The sequence below is a fragment of the Manis javanica genome, chromosome 10 (assembly GCF_040802235.1).
Source record: "Manis javanica isolate MJ-LG chromosome 10, MJ_LKY, whole genome shotgun sequence".
In the NCBI taxonomy this organism is placed as follows: domain Eukaryota; kingdom Metazoa; phylum Chordata; class Mammalia; order Pholidota; family Manidae; genus Manis; species Manis javanica.
The window spans coordinates 2,901,753-2,922,670 of NC_133165.1; the positions used below are offsets into that span (position 1 = coordinate 2,901,753).

General features: G+C 44.1%; 1 protein-coding gene across 2 annotated transcripts in view; it reads left to right on the forward strand.

Moving 5' to 3' along the window:
* The first annotated feature begins 536 nt into the window (after positions 1-536).
* CREBBP (CREB binding protein) overlaps positions 537-20,918 on the forward strand; it is a 124,786-nt gene continuing 104,404 nt past the window's right edge. For both annotated transcript variants that reach the window (XM_073214575.1, XM_073214576.1), the window contains exon 1: positions 537-1,070. In XM_073214575.1, the coding sequence (XP_073070676.1) occupies positions 986-1,070 (85 nt within the window). In that variant the 5' untranslated portion in view covers positions 537-985. The remainder of the gene's footprint in view (positions 1,071-20,918) is intronic.

Here is a 20,918-nt window from a genome sequence, read left to right on the forward strand (position 1 = left end):
GCGCTCGGCCTTTTCCGCCGCGGCCAGCGCAGGTGGAGGGGGCGGGGCGGGGGCTGTGCGTGGTGACGCCGCGGGGGGGTGACGCACTGGCGTGCCCCTCCCCCTCCCCCTCCCCGTTCAGGCTCTGGAAAGAGAAGAAAAAAAACTTTCTTTTTTTTTTAATTGAGGAATCAACAGCCGCCATCTTGTCGCGGACCCGACCGGGGCTTCGAGCGCGATCTACTCGGCCCCGCCGGTCCCGGGCCCCACAACCGCCCGCGCACCCCGCTCCGCCCGGCCGGCCCGCTCCGCCCGGCCCTCGGCGCCCGCTCCGGCGGCCCTGCTCGCCTCTCGGCCCGGCCTCCCGGAGCCGCGGCGGCGGCGGCGGCGGCGGCGGCGGCAGCGGTAGCGGCGGCGGCGGCGGCGGAACGGGGGGTGGGGGGGCCGCGGCGGTGGCGGCGGCAGCCCCGCCTCGCGCATTGTTTTTCCTCACGGCGGCGGCGGCGGGCCGTGGGCGGGGAGCGGAGCCCGGAGCCCCCCGGTCGCCGGGCCGCGAGCGAATTAATTAAGTGGGGCGCGGGGGGGGGGAGAGCGAGGCGGCGGCGCGGCGGCGGCACCATGTTCCCGGGGACTGCCTGAGGCGCCGGGCCGGACGCCGTCGCTGCCAGCCGGGTCCCGGGAGGCGGCCGGGCCGCCGGGGCGCCCCCGCCGCGGAGTGTCGCGCTCGGGAGGCGGGCAGGGGATGAGGGGGCCGCGGCCGGCGGCGGCGGCGGCGGCCGGGGGCGGGCGGTGAGCGCTGCGGGGCGCTGTTGCTGTGGCTGAGATTTGGCCGCCGCCTCCCCCACCCGGCCTGCGCCCTCCCTCTCCCTCGGCGCTCGCTGGCTCGCTCGCGGCTCGTGCGCGCGCCTCTCCCCTCGCAGCCGGCCGGGGCCGGGCCGACCCCCGCCCGGGAGCCCTCGTCGGCCCCGCCGCCCGCGCCGGGGGCTGTTTCCGCGCGCAGGTGAAAATGGCCGAGAACTTGCTGGACGGACCGCCCAACCCCAAACGAGCCAAACTCAGCTCGCCCGGCTTCTCGGCGAATGACAGCACAGGTGAGGAGGGGGCCGGGCGCTGCCACACCCCGAGGTGAGTGTCCCGGCCCGCCGGGCGGAGGCCCGCGCCGCGCCTGCCGGGACCCCGCCGGCGGGGAAGTTTGCGGGAGGCGTTGGGCCCGGTTGGCCGGCACATGCCCGGGCGCACTCGCGTTTCCCGGACTTGGGGAGCCTTCTCCGCGCGGAAGCCGAGTGGTTCTTCCAGGGAGGAAAGTAAAGCGGAGCGTGTCGATTTCGCGTGGTGATTCCACGCGCCCCCCTGTACCGCCGTGTGTCGACCTAGCGTGGCTGCCCGGGGGGCATGACAGCGGCGGGTACGTGTGATGCTAGAGGAGGAAAGAAAGGGGGGTGCGAGGTGTCGGCTGAAGTGGCGGCGCTCACAGCGGTGGGACCGGCGGATACGCAGAGCGGCCGCCAGCCCGTGCGTTACGGCCGAGACCGTCGGGGGCATGTGCACCTTGGGAAATGCGTGGTAGTTACTTTGAAAACTCCTGTAGTTTGGTCACTTTACTCAGTCCCGAACTTCGTTAGCAAGATGTCATAAAAGTTGGCTGTGGTATGTTCAGCTTCACACGTTTGACTTTCAAAAAAGTTACATAGCAGATTCATTAGGGCTGCACTGTCCGTTAGCTTGTGTTGCTTTTACAGTGTAGATTTATAAAAAAAAATTACTTGAAGAGTGTAGGAATTAGTTTTCACAAAAAAGTTTTTTTTTTTTAGCAGGATACTGAATAAATCATACTTGTAAACAGCTGCCCTGAAAACTTTCTTAGGTCGTCATATCAGTTGCCTAAGAAACGTATTTAAGTTCTCTCTTCATTTAATAATTATGGGCTCTTCTGGGCTGGTTCGGGGTAGCATTGTGTGCTCCTTGAAGGTCCTCTTCCAGAGCTCAGTTTGCGGTACGAACTTGAGCACCGCTGCGAACAGTTCTGTCCCCAGCCCAGCAGCTTGCATTTATTTCTACAGTAGGGCCTTGCAGTAGCAGCATCTGAAAATCAGTTTATAATGAATGGGCCCAAACTGAATTATACTGCTGTAGCAATGCCTTCAGATTTTCAGTAGGCACAGCTGTTCAGCTTGTGCAACTGTTTCTATGACCACTAGCATATTTCTACTAGTCTAACAATCTATTTCTGCTGTTGAAACAAACCGTGAATTTTGTGGCTTCAGTTGTAGATATTCTAATAATACCTAGAATATTAGTTAACGTAGAAGTGAGAGAAGAGATTCTTAAAAATCTTTCACAAGGAGATTCTTGTCTAGTTAAATTTTGTTAAGCGGTGGGGAAGAGTACTAAGTCTCTTGGTACATTTAAAATGTTAACAATAGTACTCTTTTTTAAAGTGCTAAAGAGTTGAGTTTGATGTTAATTTTGTTAAGTCAACTTATTTGAAGTGAGAAATGTGGAAACAACCCTGATTTAAGTGCCCTCTTATTGTAGGCTAGATCTCCTTTGCTTCATTAGTTTTGCCATGTTGCAGTGGAGTCTTTAAGGATATGAAATGTCCATAATACCAGGCAAGTTCAGCTTTGCAGCTTGTGCTCTTAAAGTGGTAACTTTTTGAATGGCTTTTAGCTTTGCTATTGTTGAATGAAATTTTTGCAGATTTTGTCTTATAGAGAGGATCCAGTTAGTAACACAAGACTTAACAAAAAGGCTTGTCTTATTATATACAGCCAGCTGTTTCCAAGATGGAGCCCAGTGGATGGCCTTTTGGGGTAGTTCTGTTATTGTATGATCAGATAATTTACTTAATATGCTGCTAATCACAACAGAGTTTATCAGAAAGCATTTTCCACTCTTGACCACTTTTTCCCCCTTCCAGTTTTGAACCTCATAAGGTGTGGGGGGCTCTCACATTTCCAAATGTGGAACAAAAAAGTCAGTTTTTAATAGTTCTAATTTAAATAATCCAAAGAATAAAACTCACAGTCATACTTATGTCAAGTCCTTGGTTACATATTCATTACATCAGTTATCATGAAAGGGTTTATTCGTGGGGGACCAAGGAACACGTTAAACAAGGGACATCTTGTCTGCCGTAACTACTAGTCTACGAGATCTTAAGGCCATATGTTAAGCAAACAAAGGACTAAAGGAAAGGAAATACATTACATACAGTCAAAGGAGTGAAGGCATTTGATTAGATGGGAAAGCAGGGAGAAACCAGAAGTACAGTTCTTGAGAGAGACAAGCTTATGTAGCGAGGGATGTGTGTGTGTGAGGCTTCTAGGAGAAAATTGGGTGAGATGCGCAAGGTGTGCTCCTGCTTGAGTGGTAAGATCTGATGGGGGTGCTCCCTGCCTGGACAGAGCTGAGGGGTTAGGAGAAATAGGGGTCTGCTCGGTGGTCTGAGAAACAGGTGACTTTGACTGCTGTGGTGCAGTGCGCGTCTGTGGGGACTGGCCTGTGGAGCTTTGGTGTCTGTCAGATGAGTTTTGGGGGCTGGCAGTGGGCCCAGAGGAGAACAGTACCCTTGACACTGGGGAGCTGTCCCCCAGGGTGCTTGCAGTCTCACATAGGGAGCGTGGATATGCATAAAGCACTCCAGTGAGGTAAGGCGGCATCTCCAAGGGATGAATGTCATCGCCTCCAGTGACATACAGGAGAGGCCCCTGTAGGCTGGGTGGTCAGGGAGGGCTTCTGAGGGGAGCACGCAGAGTTGACGCGGAAATAGGGAATGTGCCCCAAAGGAGGGTAGCAAGAGGAAGAAGGAAAAACAGTCCTTTCCCCTCCAGACCTCAGCTCTGCAGTGGCACCGCTCTTGTGAGGTCAGATATTGAAGTGGCGTTTTCTGGTTTTCATCGAAGTCGTCAGTGCTTTCCTGCAAATGTGGTCTTGCTGTGCTCGGCGCCCTTTATAAGGGCTTTGCGTCACCGATACATAGTTAGGTGTGTGTTTTGTAAACTTCTTGATTTAGTAGGTCTGAATTAAAACAGCATATTAGTGTCTTGCAACAGCAGGGATTCATGATTTAACAGTATCTGAGAAATAAATATCCATGCAAGAGATGGACGTTTTTTTTCCTTTTTTGCCAGATTCATTGAGACAAAATTTACATACAACAGACCATTTATAAAACAGTTTTTAAAGACTGCCTTCTGAAAACTGAATGTGTGTATAGTTTGTCCTGTGCTGGGTAAGCGCCCTTAAGCAGCTGTGATTACATTTTATAACATCAATCCCTTTAAGTGCAAGAGAGACCGCATTTAAAGGAAGTGTGGGGAAAAGATGGCTACCGGCCAGAATACCCTTCAAACAGAAAGGTGTTTCTCTTCCTTGCATGTGCAGTGGTTTGCACTTCACATATGAGATCTTTTTCCCCCATCACCTCAGTTTGGTCCTCACAGCATCCTGTGAGGTAGGAAGGGAAGATAGGCTTCCTGCCCATTCTAGGTGAGGAGCTCGAGAGAGGTGGTCTGCCGGAAGTAACAGGGCCGAAACAAGAACCAGACCTAGGTCATGAAAGTAAATAATTCTGTGTATTCATTTTATAAATCTACATTCGTCAGTATGGAATTTGGTTGAATTACAGGAGACTGCAGTACTTGGCAAGTTTCAACAGTGTAACTCCAGCAAGTGAATGAAATCCCAGCAGGAAAGCTTGTCACCAGCTGTGGGGGGCGGGGAGCAGTGTGTGTTCTTCCTACCAGGGGCGCAGGGCAGGAGCCCTTCCCTCTGGTTCTGGCACAGCAGGGTGTTAGCCAAGGCCTAAATTGTGGGGTCTCACCTCCCTATTTATTGCAGTGAATAATAGAGGACCAGTTAAGTTATTTCATCTCTTCCCTAAGCTCTGGCTAGATAGGAAATGTAAGTTTTCATAGAGACTTCTAGGGCTAGGGCTCTTCAGGATGTTCTTTGCTTTTACTTGTTAGAAAAGTAGGAACTTTAGAGTAACTGAAGAGAGGCAAGAACAGTGGCTTCATTCAAGTTCCTTAGGGATGCTGGTGGGTAAGTATGAATGTGCCAGGGTGCCTTTACAGATCCAGAGATTGAGAAGCTCTCCTTTGTAATGTTCAAATGTGATTATGTAGTTTTTAAGCATAGTTGAAAATGACTTGTAAGGGGACTGAGGCTTAGTCTTATAGTCAGAAGTAGATGCTTAGATTGTTAGCCTATGTTTTTGCAGCTTCTGACTTGTACTAATGTAGTTATGTGACAAAAGTATGTGATTACTTGGGGCTATGTAAGTGATTTCTATTTTTACCTAGTGTGTTTGAAAACAAAATAGTTAAAAATGGTTTTGCCGAAGTGTGTCTTCCCTTGTTAAGATGAACTGTACCTGTTGTGAGTTGTTCAAGATTAGGAAAGCTTGCTTTAAACCACTTCAGTTCTTGGGGTAACATTGGTCAGAGTATCACCTCTTTATCTTACTCAAACCAGCACTTTGAGTTTATTCCAAGAAAATAGAAAACATGCAAAGAAGTGTTTCTCAAAAAAGTTGTGCACTCGCACCAGATTGGGAGTAACCAGGGGGTTTACCACAGCCTTCCCAGCGCCTTCGTGTGCCAATGGGCTGCCAGCTGGGGGAGGGGCAGTGCTCAGCATCGTTCCCAAACCTCTTTATGTAATACATCGATGCAAACCTTTTCTGTGAAGGGCCAGAGAACGTATTTTCGACTTTGCAGGCCATATGGTCTCTGTCGCAGCTACTCAGCACTGCCGTTTTAGGGTGAAAGCAGCCTGGACACTACGTGCACAAGTGGGTGTGGCTGTGTGCCAGTGAACTTCTGTTACAAACCCCGCATCTGGGCAGTCGGTCTGTGGGCTGCAGTATGGGGTCCCTGAAGTAATATGGGACCAATGCTCTGAGAATCCTCAGTTTCCAAATCTATATCTGTAAAGCTGAGATAATAACCATTCCTATCTGAGAGGGTGGCTAGGAGGGCAGAATGTAGACATGTGGAAGGGCCTGGGTTGATGAGTGGTTGGCACTGGTCGCTTACCAGGTGAAGTTGGTGTGCCCTGGAGGCCACATGTAGTAAAGTGTGTGCCGACTGGACCAGAGACCAGTTTGTCGGTGGTTCTGGAAACAGCAGTAGGTGTGTGTGTTTCCATACAGGCCCACAAGCAGGCAGATCTGATCAGGGTGTAGCATCCATAGTGAGTATATAGTCAAGAAATTACATAATCAATGCTATTGATTTTTGCCTCCATTTTCAATTGTATTTCTTAATAGGAACACAATGACCTTAAAGTTTTAAAATTGCAAATGACTAAGTGGTGTGGTGTGTTATGAAAATTCTAATTTTGAGGCATATTTCAAGCAAATGAATATATGATGCTGTTTCTTTGCCATGTGTATTATAATTCAATCTGAGGTACCCGTTAGGTGATAGCAGTGTACAAAGGATTCTGGTTGATGCCTTTGAGCGGTTTAGAACTGTGTTGACAAGATAAGGGTTAGAGGCAAAACTTGGGGAAAGAATACAAGATGCAAACAGGAGCCAAAGTGCAGGAGGAAGAAAGGGCGTCAGAAGAGGGCTTCATTTATTCATCTGTTTGTACTGAATGCCTCTGTGTGCAGAAGCCCAGGGCTGGACGTCCGAGTTGGGGGAGCACCCGAGATACACCTTGACACCAGGCGAGGGGGCCTTGGCTGAGGGAAGCACATGCCAGGGAAGCCAGGAGCTAGGCAGTTGGGGAAGCCTGCGGTTTTCCATGCCTTGTATTGTTGGGAAGGTACTCAGGTCACAGCAGCAGCAGCTTTGTCTCCATGGGTGCGATTCCTGCCAGTGGCTTGCATCTAAGTCCTCGGCTTGTCCCAGGCAGGCTCTGATTGCTAGCAGACTCCAGGCCTTGCCGCTGGTTTTCTGCACGTGTGCCTGGTGTCCCTGCAGCCCATTCTGAGACCTTCTCCTAGCTGTGCATCCCTCTTTGGAATCTTGCTGCAAGCCTGACGTGCTCCTGGGGTCCAGCATGGTTGTCTGCAGCCCCTGCACTAACCTAGGGGGAGGGATGCTGCAGTTTCCCAGTTCAGTGTTAAGTTTAGATTTCAGGAAAATTCTCACATTGCAGCAAGGCATTGATACAGAAATGTAAGCTTGTTTCAGTGCTTGTCCTGGGGCTGTTGCCTGCTTGTCTTCACGTGGGGACTGTGATCCCCCTGCAGGAACGCTGGAATACAATCACGCGGGGTCCTGTGGGAGCAGAGCAGAGAGGCTGCCCGCTCCACTTGAGCTTCGACTTGAGACGCGAGTCACTCACGTTTGGGAGCGGAGCTCTTCAGACACAGGGAAGGGTGCAGGAAAAGCACAGAATGGAAGTCGGTGAAAGTTGCTCTTTTTTCCCAAGTTCTTAGATGATGTAGAGAATGACTGTTGCTGACTCTGAAAAGCTGCCTTTAGGATGTTTTCTAGTTCTGAACTTGGGAAGCAAGGCTGTATTGAGTTCTCTATCTAAAAGTCAAATTCCTTTCTTTTTAAACTTTACCCTTAGAAAGTCTTGGATGTCATCCCATGTGACATTTTCCCCCATGTTTCATTTTCATTAATCAAAAGAATGTTTATTTGAACAACTGCTAAGAATAGTAAAATCTAATAGTGAAAAAAATTCACTTGATTAAATGTGACTTCCCTATTTCTAGGTGTCCTGTCTGCTGCCCTTTGAAAAATCTCTTAATTTGCCGGTCTTTTTTAATACACCCATGGCTTGCTGTATACAGAAGCCACAACTTTTTAACAGTTGTAGCTATTTAATGTGTTTGTACAATTCTGTTGTAAAGCAAATTCTTTTTATAATTCAAGAACTTACCTTTGCACTGGCTTTGAAATACTTTGGATTTTTCTTATCAAAACTATACCACCTAATTTTAGAGTAGCCAATGAAACAGCAAGAAAAATAAGATAACTCTTCTTTATGAGAGACTTATGCAATATTTAAACAAAGCAGATTTTGGTATTTGGTTACAAACTGATGACACTCAGGGACTATAGAAATCTATTAAATGATTAGGTTTTGCTTTGACAGTGATGGACTATAAGAGCTTGACCCAATTCCTTTGGATTAAAATATTTTGAGTGTTTGTCACCTGATTAAAAGTAGAACCTTCTAACCATGACTCAGAGTTGAAGGAAATGTCAGAGCTTTTTATACCGGGAGGCGGGCAGTATGGTAAGTAAGGAAGCCTGGCCTCCACTCAGAGGGGATGCTGACTCGTGGCTCCCACTCATCACCTCTGTGACTTAGGCCAGTGACTTTACATTTGATATTGGGGTGTGGGAGGGTCTCATCTCTAAAAGGGATTGTTTTGCCCTAGAATTTCCATTTCTCCTCACTTTAATGAGCTTTGTATATTGGTCTACTGTGGCTCCTGGCGTACAGCACATTGCACCCACTATTCCTATTGTTTGGCCCTACCTCTTGGGCTGGTGGGGATTGGGACAGTGTAGGCAGGGGGTCTACCCAGAAGCAGATCTGTGGCAGTTTCCTGCCGAATAAATGGGAAGATGCCACCCTGGCCTGTTTTGCGTCCTGAGTCAGGACCGTGTAGTGTTGGGACCAGCTTGAAAGAAGGAATTAGCAGCGGAGATTTGGGAGTCCTACAGAGTGGGCTGTCGTCTGGCACACTTACTCAGTTAGTGTTTGGAGCCACAAACCGTTACTTACTGGAAGATCGAAGTCTGAATGGAACTTGTTTTTTTAGTGGTGTTTCAGAGCAAGGACTGGATTTAGGTTGGGACTGAGAGTAAAAGGAAGGGCAAGTATGGAGAAATTACAAAGTCTGTCTCTTAGAAAACAGTTAAGGGAGAAAGTGGCCTTGGGACCATTATCGAGTTTAGTCTGGTTGGTTGGTTGAAAGAAATATCAAGGAAAGGTAATTTTCTCTTTGGTTCATCTGCCTCTGCATTTTCTCTTCCTCTGATTTCATAATAGGAAGTGATTTTAATGGAGTTTACTATTTTGCCGTCCTCCTAGTAATTTTGGGTGTGATGAGTTATGGTTTTTGCTAGTAAAAACTGTCCTGTGATGGACAGAGGATTCCCTCTCCCCCCAGTTTGTGAGTATCTTTACATTAAATTTTATTTAATTTTTATTAAGTAAATAACTTTTATGGAAAATAGCAAAAAGCTATAAAGTAGTGATGGATTTTCTGTGTCATTTGGTCGTGCTTCTGTTGCTCGCTCTTGGGATTGGTGTGTGTTTGAAGAGCACGACTGCCCAGACCAGAACTTCTTTAAAAAAAAAAAAGATCTCCGAGGGAACCACTCGAATCGTCAGGAGGCAGTTCGCTGCCAGTAGCTTGCACCGGCGGCTCTCTCAGGCCTGACAGTTTAGGGAGAGACTGATTCCTTCCCAAAAGTAAGAATGGGTGTGGGCATTGCCTGTCTTTGAAATGCCGGTGTTCTCATGCCACCGCCAGGTCAGCACTGTCAGGAGAACTTCACGGGGTGGTGGTCACATTCGGTGCCCACTGGACCATTAGCCTCTTGGGATGGTTGGGCACTTGAATTGTTGTTACTCATGTGACTCAGGCACTAAATTTTTTTTCTTTTATTAAGATATCATTAATATACAATCTTATGCTCAGGTTTCACATGAGCAACATTGTAGTTACTAGACTCCCCATATTATCAGCTCCCCACCACATACCTCATCACAGTCACTGTCCATCAGTGTAGTAAGGTGCTATAGAGTCACTACTTGTCTTCTCTGTGCTATACATCCTTCCCCATCAGGCACTAAATTTTAAGTTTTATTTCATTTTAATTAATGTAAATGGCCACATGTGGCTACTGGCTCCTGTATTATACAGCATAGTTCTAGGTCTTCTTTGATATTTATGTCCTAAAGGACAGTGTTCCTTTAAAGGGACCATCTTTTAAACATAGAAGACACTTTAAAAACTATTAATTGCTTCAGATCCAGGATTATTCACTCATTTACAAAATTCATGTTACACTGTGATGTTGGCCCTGGAGATGCAGTGGGTACACAGAGGTCACCCAGAAAGTGTCTTTATAAAAGGCAGCTGCAGTCAGGGGTGACCAAGTACTTTGGAGGGGAGGTCCTGTGATGACTGGGACAAAGGACAGTCTGTTCTCACAGGTCTTGGAAGGCATCCTGGGGTAGGTGACATTAGCACTGAGACCTGAGGATGAATAGGAGTTAGGAAGGGGGTGGCTATGCTGGGTGTAGGGAGCAGCATAAATAGCAAGCATGAAAGTCTGGAGGCATAAACTCTTGAGCATATATATATAACAGTTTTTACAAAATCCTGTTTTGTTTTTGGTTTCCATTTGGTGAGCCACCATTTAGAGGCCCCACCGTCGTGCCTCCGGGAGGCAGAGCCTGATGGTCCAGCTCTGGGAAGTCGGGTGGGCCCGGTCTCCAGTCTCAGCTCTACCCCTTCATTCTTCTATTCAACAAATATTTAAATACTTCTGAAATCCAAATTAATTATATGTGCAAGACACCGCTAGGCTGTGGTGATGATGGTGGTGGCCCCCTCCTTGGAGCTCAGTGTCGTCGTCTGATGGGCAGGCAGGGTAGAGTCCAGCACTGGTCTAATTGCAAACTGAGGTCAGTGTGATGGGAAGGGACTGGATGCTTCAGGCCCCGAGGCCAGGGAGACTGCAGAGGAAGGGCACTGGGGCCCCCTGCGGGTGAGCCGTGGGGGGGTCGGGCCAGGCATGGGAGACAAGCTGGAGTCACACAGACCTGCATTGTTAGGCGAGGGAGACAGGGTCATCCTTTGAGGACCTAAAAAAACGACACAAAATTTTAGAAACCCATTATATCCAGGGTAATTGGAGGAAGTGACTGGGATTTGTTCTCCAGAAATCTAGATTGGTTTTTTCCAAGGTGTATTTTTCCATCCTAGTTCAATCCACAGGCAGAGTTGACAGCTGACTGCCTTCTCTCCCCTCTAAGCCCATTTGTGGGAGGAAAAGGCCCCATGAAAAACAGCGTAAGATTCAGAGCTAGTATACTTTCTTAAACTTAAGATGTTAAAGAAACCAATATGATACTGTATATCAACTATACTTCAATTTTTAAAAATGTTCGGAAATTTTTTTGTACAATCGAGAATTTTCTTTTAAAAGTTTAAAAAAAGTTATTTTGAATGAGGAGCTTATTCATAGGGCTGAAAATTCCAAAAAGTACAAAAGAACCTTCAGTGAAGTGCCTCCCTCTCCTCTTTGTGGAGCCCCCCAGTTCTCCCCACAGGCAGCCAGCGTCAGCCGTGCCTGTGTGTGTCTTAGAGGCATGCTGCACAGGAACAGGCACGGGCTTGCTCTCTTCCCAGAGCGGCACGTGGTGCACGTTGCTGCACTGTACATGCATGGTGGACTGACTTGTATCCCAGAGCTGTTGGGAATATTAACACTTAAAGAGTAGGCTTCATTCTAAAAGAATTTTTAAATGATAAATTGTTCCGGTGCTGTACTTAAGTAACACAAAATTATTTTAGTGTTTTCCTTATGCTGTATAAGTAGAAAGTATTGACATTTTAAGAAAACTTCATGTCGTGTTGATGAATAGTACAGTTTTGTCATGCAATCAGTTCACACTAAAGTTCTGGCTATAGTTTCCCAGTTTCTGGAAAGCATTCTTAAAACCTGTGGCTTTTATCACCCACCTTATTAGTTGATATACAAATACCTGTGGCTTAACAACTTTCTTCTACACCAAACTGATTAGGAATCAGTCTTTTGCTTGATAGAACTTCTAAGAATATGCACATTAACTCCAGACCTTTTCATTAATTTAGCAAATTAATGTAGCGCTTGCAGAGCACTAAGGTGACCCAAAGTCCTTCAGAAAGAGAGTGGCTGGGTCCTCTACCACTGTAGGTGTGGTTGAGGGAGAGTTACCTTCCCTTAAGAGAGAAGGTAAGTTTGAGAATCATTAAAAGGTCACAATGGAGAAAAAAATGATAATTAGATCCTTCTTAGGGGTAAAAGAATATATATGGCTGTTTGCAAAGATTTCCAGAAGGAAATCTCCAGAAGTTGTTTTTCTTAGGGTGGGGGACTTGCGATGGTTTGCGAGCACTCCACTTTTCACATTCTTTTGAATCCTTTAAAAACCAAAACAACCACAAACATTATTTTTTTTGGTCACACACAAACAAAGCTAGTTAAAAGGTAAATCAAATCCAAAGCAAAACATCTTTAGTATTTGTGGTTAGAAGAATCTGTTAAATGATGAAAAGGGGAGTTTTGGTTAATTCCTGTTGCAAAACCTTTAGCCCTCTCATAAGAATGGTTTGAACAAAGTGTAAATTAACTCAGAGGTGACATCCAGAGATAGGAAGTGTGAGTGTGTTTTAGGGTGATGTCCAATCATCGCACCTTTGTCACAAGCTCCAGTTTCAATAGAATCCTTTTATTAGAGGTTTCTTCATTGATATTCTGGAAGCTAAAAGACCTGACAGCCAAGTAATGTTTCTTTGAGTGTTTTGAAATAACGTCAGCTTTCCTGACATGAGCAACTACATTGGGTACAAAGTGGTATATGTAGATTGTCACATTCCTTTTGAAAAAAGCAGTACTTTTGAAAAGTCCTTTTAAGTGTTTTTTTATTTTCTTGCCTTTTAAGCTCATTTGAACACTAAAAATATTTTAAACTAAAAAATACTGAACCCATTTCAGATTTCACCCTCAAACTTAAACACTCCAGCAGGCACCAGGAGTGCTGCAAAGTATTTCAGATGATCTTTTATCTGACAATAAATAGCCGGGGCTGAAGCTGCTCACCTGTGCCTGAACGCCTCAGGGGCTGCCTTCAAAAAATCAATTTCTTTAATTACTTAAATGGGTAGTTTACTCACATTCAGAAACCAGAAGAGGACACAGAACTGTAGACTGAGAGTGTCTCCCTCCCTCCCTGCATCGCCTCGTCCCTCCAAGAACCACTGTGAGCAGATTTGCTCTCCCCCAGGAGTTCTCCCTTCCAGCAGACACTGTCTGTCCTTAGCTCTCTTGCACCCTTATCCTGCCTTCCTTTTCTTTTTAAGGGAGGGAGCGTACCCCGTACAGTGTAGCAAACCTATACATAGCAGCACGTGGAGACTTCCTATAGTTGCTGGTATTCTGTTATGTTAGATGTGTCAAACCTGATTCAGTATGCTCCCCACTGATGGACAGACACTTAGGTTATTTCCAGTCTTGTCCTCGCATTAACAGCGCTTTGATGAAGAGCTCTGCAGTTATGTGTATATAGAGAGAGCAGATTTTGAAAACGAAATTAATAGTTAAAAGGAATATATTGGTAATTTTGATCATGCCATCAAATTGTCCTCCAGGAGCTTGTATGTTGGTGAATGCTTAAAGCTTTGAAAGTGGCACACTTACACCCGGCCTAGACGTCACTGGCTGTTTTGTGTGTATTATTTATTAGTAATAGTCTAATTGGTGAATACTCAGATTGTGATTCTCCATCATTTTATGCCTCTCAGTCACTTGAGATTTATCTATAATTTTATGGTGTACTTTTTTTTCTATAAAATTTATTATTTTTTAGAGCACTTTCAGGTTCACAGCAAAATGGAAGGGAAGGCACAAAGATTCCCATATACTCCTCACCCTCATTCATGCACAGCCTTTCCCATTATCAGCGGCCCCAGCAAGGTGGAGCATTTGTTCCAGCTGATGAACCTCCATGGACACATTATAACCACCTTCAGTTCTTAGTACCTTAGGGTTCTTTCTTGGAGATGTACAGTCTTTGTGTTTGGGCAAATGTATAATGGCATGTGTCCATCATTACATATCATGCGGAGCAGTTTCATGCCCTAAAAATCCCCTGTGCTCCACCTACTGAGTCCCCACTCCTGCCCCCACAGGCACTCCTGGCAATCACCAGTCTTTTTATTGTCTCCATAGTTTTGCCTTTTCCAGAGTGTCATATGGTTGGAATCATATAGTATGTAGTCTTTTCATGTTGGTTTCTTTCACTTAGTAATGTGCATTTAAGGTTCCTCAATGTCTTTTCAGGGCCTGATAGCACATTTCTTTTCAGTGCCAAATAATATCCCATCATGTGGATGCTGGTGTGCTTTTTGGATTTAAAGAGTCTTTTTCGTGCTGGGGCTCTGATGTAGTCCACAGCCTTCCATATGTTGTGCACTGATGCCTCACAGTCCAGAATACAGTCTTTCCCCATTTCTCCCGTTGTGGTGTTAGCTGCCTGCCAGCTGCAGCTCCCAGCATTTGGGCCAGAGGACTTGTCTCTGGGTACCTGCTTGCTGGTACTTACTCTGCGACCAGGTAGTCTGAGGTGGCCTAGCACCTGGGGCCAGGGGTTGCTTCTGCAGATGTTGGATCCTAGCTTAGCCCCCATGTTCCTCCTCCTCCAGGACTTTCAGTGGATGGCAGGGCAGATAGGCAGCTGAGTATAGTGGCCTGGGTTCCCAGTGCCCCTCAGCCACGGTGTGGAGAACAGTGTTTGTTCCAGACCAGTTGGCTGTCATCGAGGGGCTGCTGGGTGACCTACAATTGGTCTGGTGGTGGCTTGCTGCTGTGACAGCACACCTTCTATCCCACTTCTGTCCCTTGAAGACTTTTTTCTCCACCCTTCAGGGCTGAGGGAGACAGCACACAAGTCACGTTTAGGAAACTTTAAAATTGTTCTGATTGCCTGGGATGGCACTTCCCTGGGACTTCTAAGTGCATCCCATGGAGATAGGAGACTGGCTGCAATTCCAGGGTCCAGTGTGACAAAAAACTTGCAGTTTGGACTATCTTGGGATCTTTAAGTGGAAAGTAAATAGCAATCATTAGTGGAACATGATTTCTTGATACCTGAGGCAGAGGAACCATGAATTGCATTTGGGAGTGAAAAATAAAATCCTCAAATTTTAATAGTAATAAATTATCAGGTAAAGTAGATTTTAACTTTTCTAGGTAGGCCTATTCTTGAAAAATCACATAAAGTGCATTTCTACAAATTAGATATTTCCCCTCTGATTTGCATTTCAGTTTCAAAGGTACTATAATTTTATTTCAGTTGGTTTCATCTAATACAATAGCTTGGTTTCCTTCCCCTCACTTAAGACAGTGGTTAAATGTTTAAGGATTCTTACGAGGCAGGTTTCTTTTTGTACCATGAATATTTGCCCCATAAATTAGCTATAAATTTGGGCTTAATAAATTTAATTGTTTTGCCATCTTTAACACAGCACTTATATTTATAGTAGGAGATGGAATTTGGGCTTCATTATTTTCCTATTGTATGCTCTGCTTTGAATGATGAACGACTACAAGTGGGCATTAACTGTGAGCTTTCCCAAGAAGGCCACTCCTCATTCAGAAAGTTCTAGTGGGGTCCTTCCTACTGGGTCCAGTTCACACACCTGCAGAAGGAATCCTGTCGCCGTGGAGTTCCTTTCTTGAAACTCCCCACAGCAAAAAGACTGGATTGCCGTCTTCCGCCTGTGCCCATTCGCGATCCTTGTCTCTCGGTGTCCCTCTTGAAATTCTACTCAAAAGAGTTTGCCTCTTGCTTGAAGCCTTTCGTACTTCTTTTCACTCCCTAATTCTACTTGCTTGTAAAATCCTATGTATGTGTTACCAGTTTCAGTTTGTGAGTTGGTGTCCATGGCCTGTCTTCCTCGGTTAGATCATGACCTTCTGGGGTGGCGGGACAGGCAGGTGGAAGGGGGAGCTTTTATCTGAGTCTCAAATGAGCCCCGTCAGCCCAGCACAGAGCAGAGGCTTGAGAGTGGACACTTGACCATGTAGGAAGGCTCATTTGGCTCTGGAGCAGATAGGGATTCTGAGGAAAGGCAGGATTTTTTTCTCAGTATAAGATCACTTATCAGAATGAAGTAAAACCTCATTATTCTGTACTAATTAGGGGGTGGTGTGTCTGCATAAAAGAAGCCTGAGTCACAGAGGATTTTAGAAGGAATTTGCTTTAATTGTTTCCTAATAGTCACTGTAAAAACATAAAGGTTAGATGTCTTTTGGGAACTTGTTTAAATGCCTAGATAAAAATTATTTGTAATAGCATAAATGCTAATAAAACAATTTTTTTTCCTTCATTAAAAATTGTTTTTTGTTTTAATTCTTTGTTGGACAGTTGTTCCATTATTTATTTGCACAGTCCCCAAGATTTGTGCAAGAAAAGTAAGCTTTGATTCTGCTAGAGTTGTTACAGATTTTTGAGGCTTTCCTGTAGATAAATGGTGATCGTTGAGCGTGTACCTCCTGTATAGGTGCGGGGTGCCAGGTCCTTGGCGTGCATGTCTTGGTCAGTCCGCATAGCAATCTTGGAACATGGGGCTATGGTGTAGTAATAACCACCAATATTTATTGACCCCTTACTGTGCGCTGGGCTGAGAGCTGTGTACACATTTATTTATTTGTTATTTTTTAATAAGATATTATTGATATACACTCTTACGAATGTTTCACATGAAAAACAATGTGGTTACTACATGTTTTCATGTCCCCCGGATACCTCATTGCAGTCACTGTCCATCAGTGTAGTAAGATGCCACAGAGTCACCATTTGCCTTCTCTGTGCTACACTGTCTTCCCCCTGATCCCCCCCACACCATGTGTGCCAATCATAATACCCCACAATCCCCTTCTCCCTCCCTCTCCACCCCTCCCCTCTGGTTTTCTGTGAGTCTACTGCTGTTTTGTTCCTTCAGTTTTGCTTGGTTGTTATACTCCACAAATGAGTGAAATCATTTGGTACCTGTCTTTCTCTGCCTGGCTTATTTCACTGAGCATAATATCCTCCCACCCATGTTGTTGCAAATGGTAGGATGTGTTTCTTTCTTACAGCTGAACAGTATTCCATTGTGAATATGTACCACATCTTCTTTATCCATTCATTTACTGATGGACACTTAGGTTGCTTCCATATCTTGGCTATTGTAAATAGTGCTGCAGTAAACATAGGGGTGCATACGTCTTTTTGAATCAGAGAAATTATATTCTTTGGCTAAATTCCTAGGAGTGGAATTCCCAGGTCAAATGGTATTTCTATTTTTAGTTTTTTGAGGAACCTCCATACTGCTTTCCACAATGGTTGAACTAGCTTACATCCCACCAGCAGTGTAGGAGGGTTCCTCATTCTCCACATCCTTGTCAGCATTTGTTGTTCTTAGTCTTTTCAATGCTGGCCATCCTAACTGGTGTGAGGTGATATCTCATATTGGTTTTTATTTGCATTTCCCTGATAATTAGTGATGTGGAGCATCTTTTCATGTGCCTGTTGGCCATCTGAATTTCTTCTTCGGAGAAGTGTCTGTTCATATCCTCTGCCCATTTTTTAATTGGGTTATTTGCTTTTTGGGTGTTGAGGCTTGTGAGTTCTTTATATATTTTGGTTGTTAACCCCTTGTTGGATATGTCATTTACAGATATATTCTCCATACTGTAGGATGCCTTTTTGTTCTGCTGATGGTGCCCTTTGCTTTACAGAAGCTTTTTAGTTTGATGTAGTCCCATGTGTTCATTTTTGCTTTTGTTTCCCTTGCTCAAGGAGATGCATTCAGAAAAAAGTTGCTCATGATTATATTCAGGAGATGTTTGCCTATGTTGTCTTCTAAGAGTTTTATGGTTTCATGACTTACATTCAGGTATTTGATCCATTTCAAGTTACTTTTGTGTATGGGGTTAAAACAATAATCCAGTTTCATTCTCTTGCATGTAGCTGTCCAGTTTTGCCAACACCAGTTGTTGAAGAGGCTGTCATTTCCCCATTGTATGTCCATGGCTCCTTTATCATGTATTAATTGACCATATATGGTTGGGTTTATATCAGGGCTCTCTCATCTGTTCCATTGGTCTATGGGTCTGTTCTTGTGCCAGTACCAAATTGTCTTGATTACTGTGGCTTTGAAGTAGAGCTTGAAATCGGGGAGCATAATACCCCCAGCTTTATTCTTCCTTCTCAGGATTGCTTTGGCTATTCGGGGTCTTTTGTGGTTCCATGTGAATTTTAGAACTATTTTCACTAGTTCGTTGAAGAATGCTGTTGGTATTTTTATAGGGATTGCATTGAATTTGTAGATTACTTTAGGCAGGGTGGCCATTTTGACAATATTAATTCTTCCTATCCATGAGCATGGGATGTGTTTCCATTTATTGGTATCTTCTTTAATTTCTCTCATGAGGGTCTTGTAGTTTTCAGAGTGTAAGTCTTTCACTTCCTTCTTTAGGTTTATTCCCAGGTATTTTATTCTTTTTGATGCAGTTGTGAATGGAATTGTTTTCCTCATTTCTCTTTCTGCTAGTTCATCGTTAGTGTAAAGGAATGCAACAAATTTCTGTGCATTAATTTTGTATCCCGTAACTTTGCTGAATTTAGATATTAGATCTAGTAGTTTTGGAGTGGATTCTTTAGGGTTTTTTATGTACAGTATCATGTCATCTGCAAACAGTGATAGTTTAACTTCTTTACCAGTCTGGATGCCTTTTACTCCTTTGTGTTGTCTGATTGCCATGGCGAGGACCTCCAGAACCATCTTGAATAAAAGTGGAGAGAGTGGGCATCCTTGTCTTGTTTCCAATCTTAAAGGAAAGGCTTTCAGTTTCTCACTGTTAAGTATGGTGTTTGCTGTGGGTTTGTCATATATGGCCTTTATTATGTTGAGGTACTTGCCCTCTATACCCATTTTGTTGAGAGTTTTTATCATGAATGGATGTTGAATTTTGTTGAGAGCTTTTTTCAGCATCTATGGAGATGTTCATGTGGTTTTTGTCCTTTTTGTTGATGTGGTGGATGATGTTGATGGATTTTATAATATTGTACCATCCTTGCGTCCCTGGAATAAATCCTACTTGATCGATCTTTTTGATGTATTTTTGAATTTGGTTTGCTAATATTTTGTTGGTTTTTTTTGCATCTATGTTCATCAGGGATACTGAACTGTAATTTTCTTTTTTTGTGGTGTCTTTGCCTGGTTTTGGTGTTCGAGGGATGCTGACCTCGTAGAATGAGTTTGGAAGTATTCCCTCCTCTTCTACTTTTTGGAAAACTTTAAGGAGGATGGGTATTAGGTCTTCACTAAATATTTGATAAAATTCAGCTGTGAGGCCATCATTCCAGGTATTTTGTTCTTAGGTAGTTTTTTGATTACCAGTTCAATTTCATTGCTGGTAATTGGTCTGTTAAGATTTTCTGTTTCTTTCTGGGTCAGCCTTGGAAAGTTGTATTTTTCTAGAAAGTTATCTATTGCTTCTAGGTTATCAAGTTTGTTAGCATATAATTTTTCATAGTGTTCTCTAATAATTCTTTGTATTTCTGTGGTGTCCATAGTGATTTTTCCTTTCCCATTTCTGATTCTGTTTATGTGTGTAGACTCTTTTTTTCTTGGTAAGTCTGACTAGGTGTTTATCTATTTTGTTTATTTTCTCGAGGAATCAGCTCCTACTTTTATTGATTCTTTCTGTTGTTTTATTCTTTTCGATTTTATTTATTTCTTCTCTGATCTTTATTATGTCCCTCCTTCTACTGACTTTGGGCCTCATTTGTTGTTCTTTTTCTAGTTTCATGAATTGTGAGTTTCAACTGTTGATGTAGGATTGTTCTTCTTTCCTGAGGTAGGCCCGTATTGCAATATACTTCCCTCTTAGTACGGCCTTTACTGCGTCCCACAGATTTTGCAGTGTTAAATTATTGTTGACATTTATTTCCATATATTGCTTGAACTCTGTTTTTATTTGGTCATTGAGACATTGGTTATTTAGGAGCATGTTGTTAAGCCTCCATGTGTTTGTGGGCCTTTTCGTTTTCTTAGAATAATTTATTTCTAGTTTCTTACCTTTGTGGTCTGAGAAGCTGGTTGGTACAATTTGGATCTTTTTGAATTTACTGAGGCTCTTTTTGTGGCCTGGTATATGATCTATTCTTGAAAATGTTCCATGTGCACTTGAGAAGAATGCATATCCTGCTGCTTTTGGGTGGAGAGTTCTGTAGATGTCTATTAGGTCCATCTGTTCTAGTGTGTTGTTCAGTGCCTCTATGTCCTTACTTATTTTCTGTCTGGTTGATCTGTCCTTTGGAGTGAGTGGAGTGTTGAAGTCTCCTAGAATGAACACACTGCATTCTATTTCCCCTTTTAATTCTGTTAGTATTTGTTTCACATATGTAGGTGCTTCTGTGTTGGGTGCATAGATATTTATAATAGTTATAGCTTCTTGTTGACCCCTTTGTCATTATGTAGTGTTCTTCTTTGTCTCTTGTGACTTTCTTTGTTTTCAAGTCTATTTTGTCTGATAGAAGTACTGCAACTCCTGCTTTTTTCTCCCTCTTAGTTTCATGAAATATTTTTTTCTATCCCTTCACTTTTAGTGTGTGTATGTCTTTGGGTTTAAAGTGAGTCTCTTGTAGGCAGCATATAGATGGATCTTGTGTTTTTATCCATTCAGTGACTATGTCTTTTGATTGGTACATTCAGACCGTATACATTTAGGGTGATTATCAGTAGGTACGTACTTACTGCCATTGCAGGCCTTAGAATCATGGTTACCAAAGGTTCAAGGTTAGCTTCTTTACTGTCTGAGAGTCTAGCTTAACTCAGTTAGTATGCTATTACAGACACAATCTAAAGGTTCTTTTCTTTTTCTCCTCCTTTTTCTTCCTTCTCCATTGTTTAAATATTAGGTATCATATTCTGTACTCTTTGTCTATCCCTTGATTGACTTTGGAGGTAGTTGATTTAATTTGCATTTGATGAGTAAGTAACTGTTCTACTTTCTTTACTGTGGTTTTATTACCTCTGGTGACAGCTATTAAACCTTAGGAACACTTCCATCTATAGCAGTCCCTCCAAAATACACTGTGGAGATGGATGGTTTGTGGGAGGTAAACTCTCTCAGCTTTTGCTTATCTGGAAATTGTTTAATCCCTCCTTCAAATTTAAATGATAATCTTGCCAG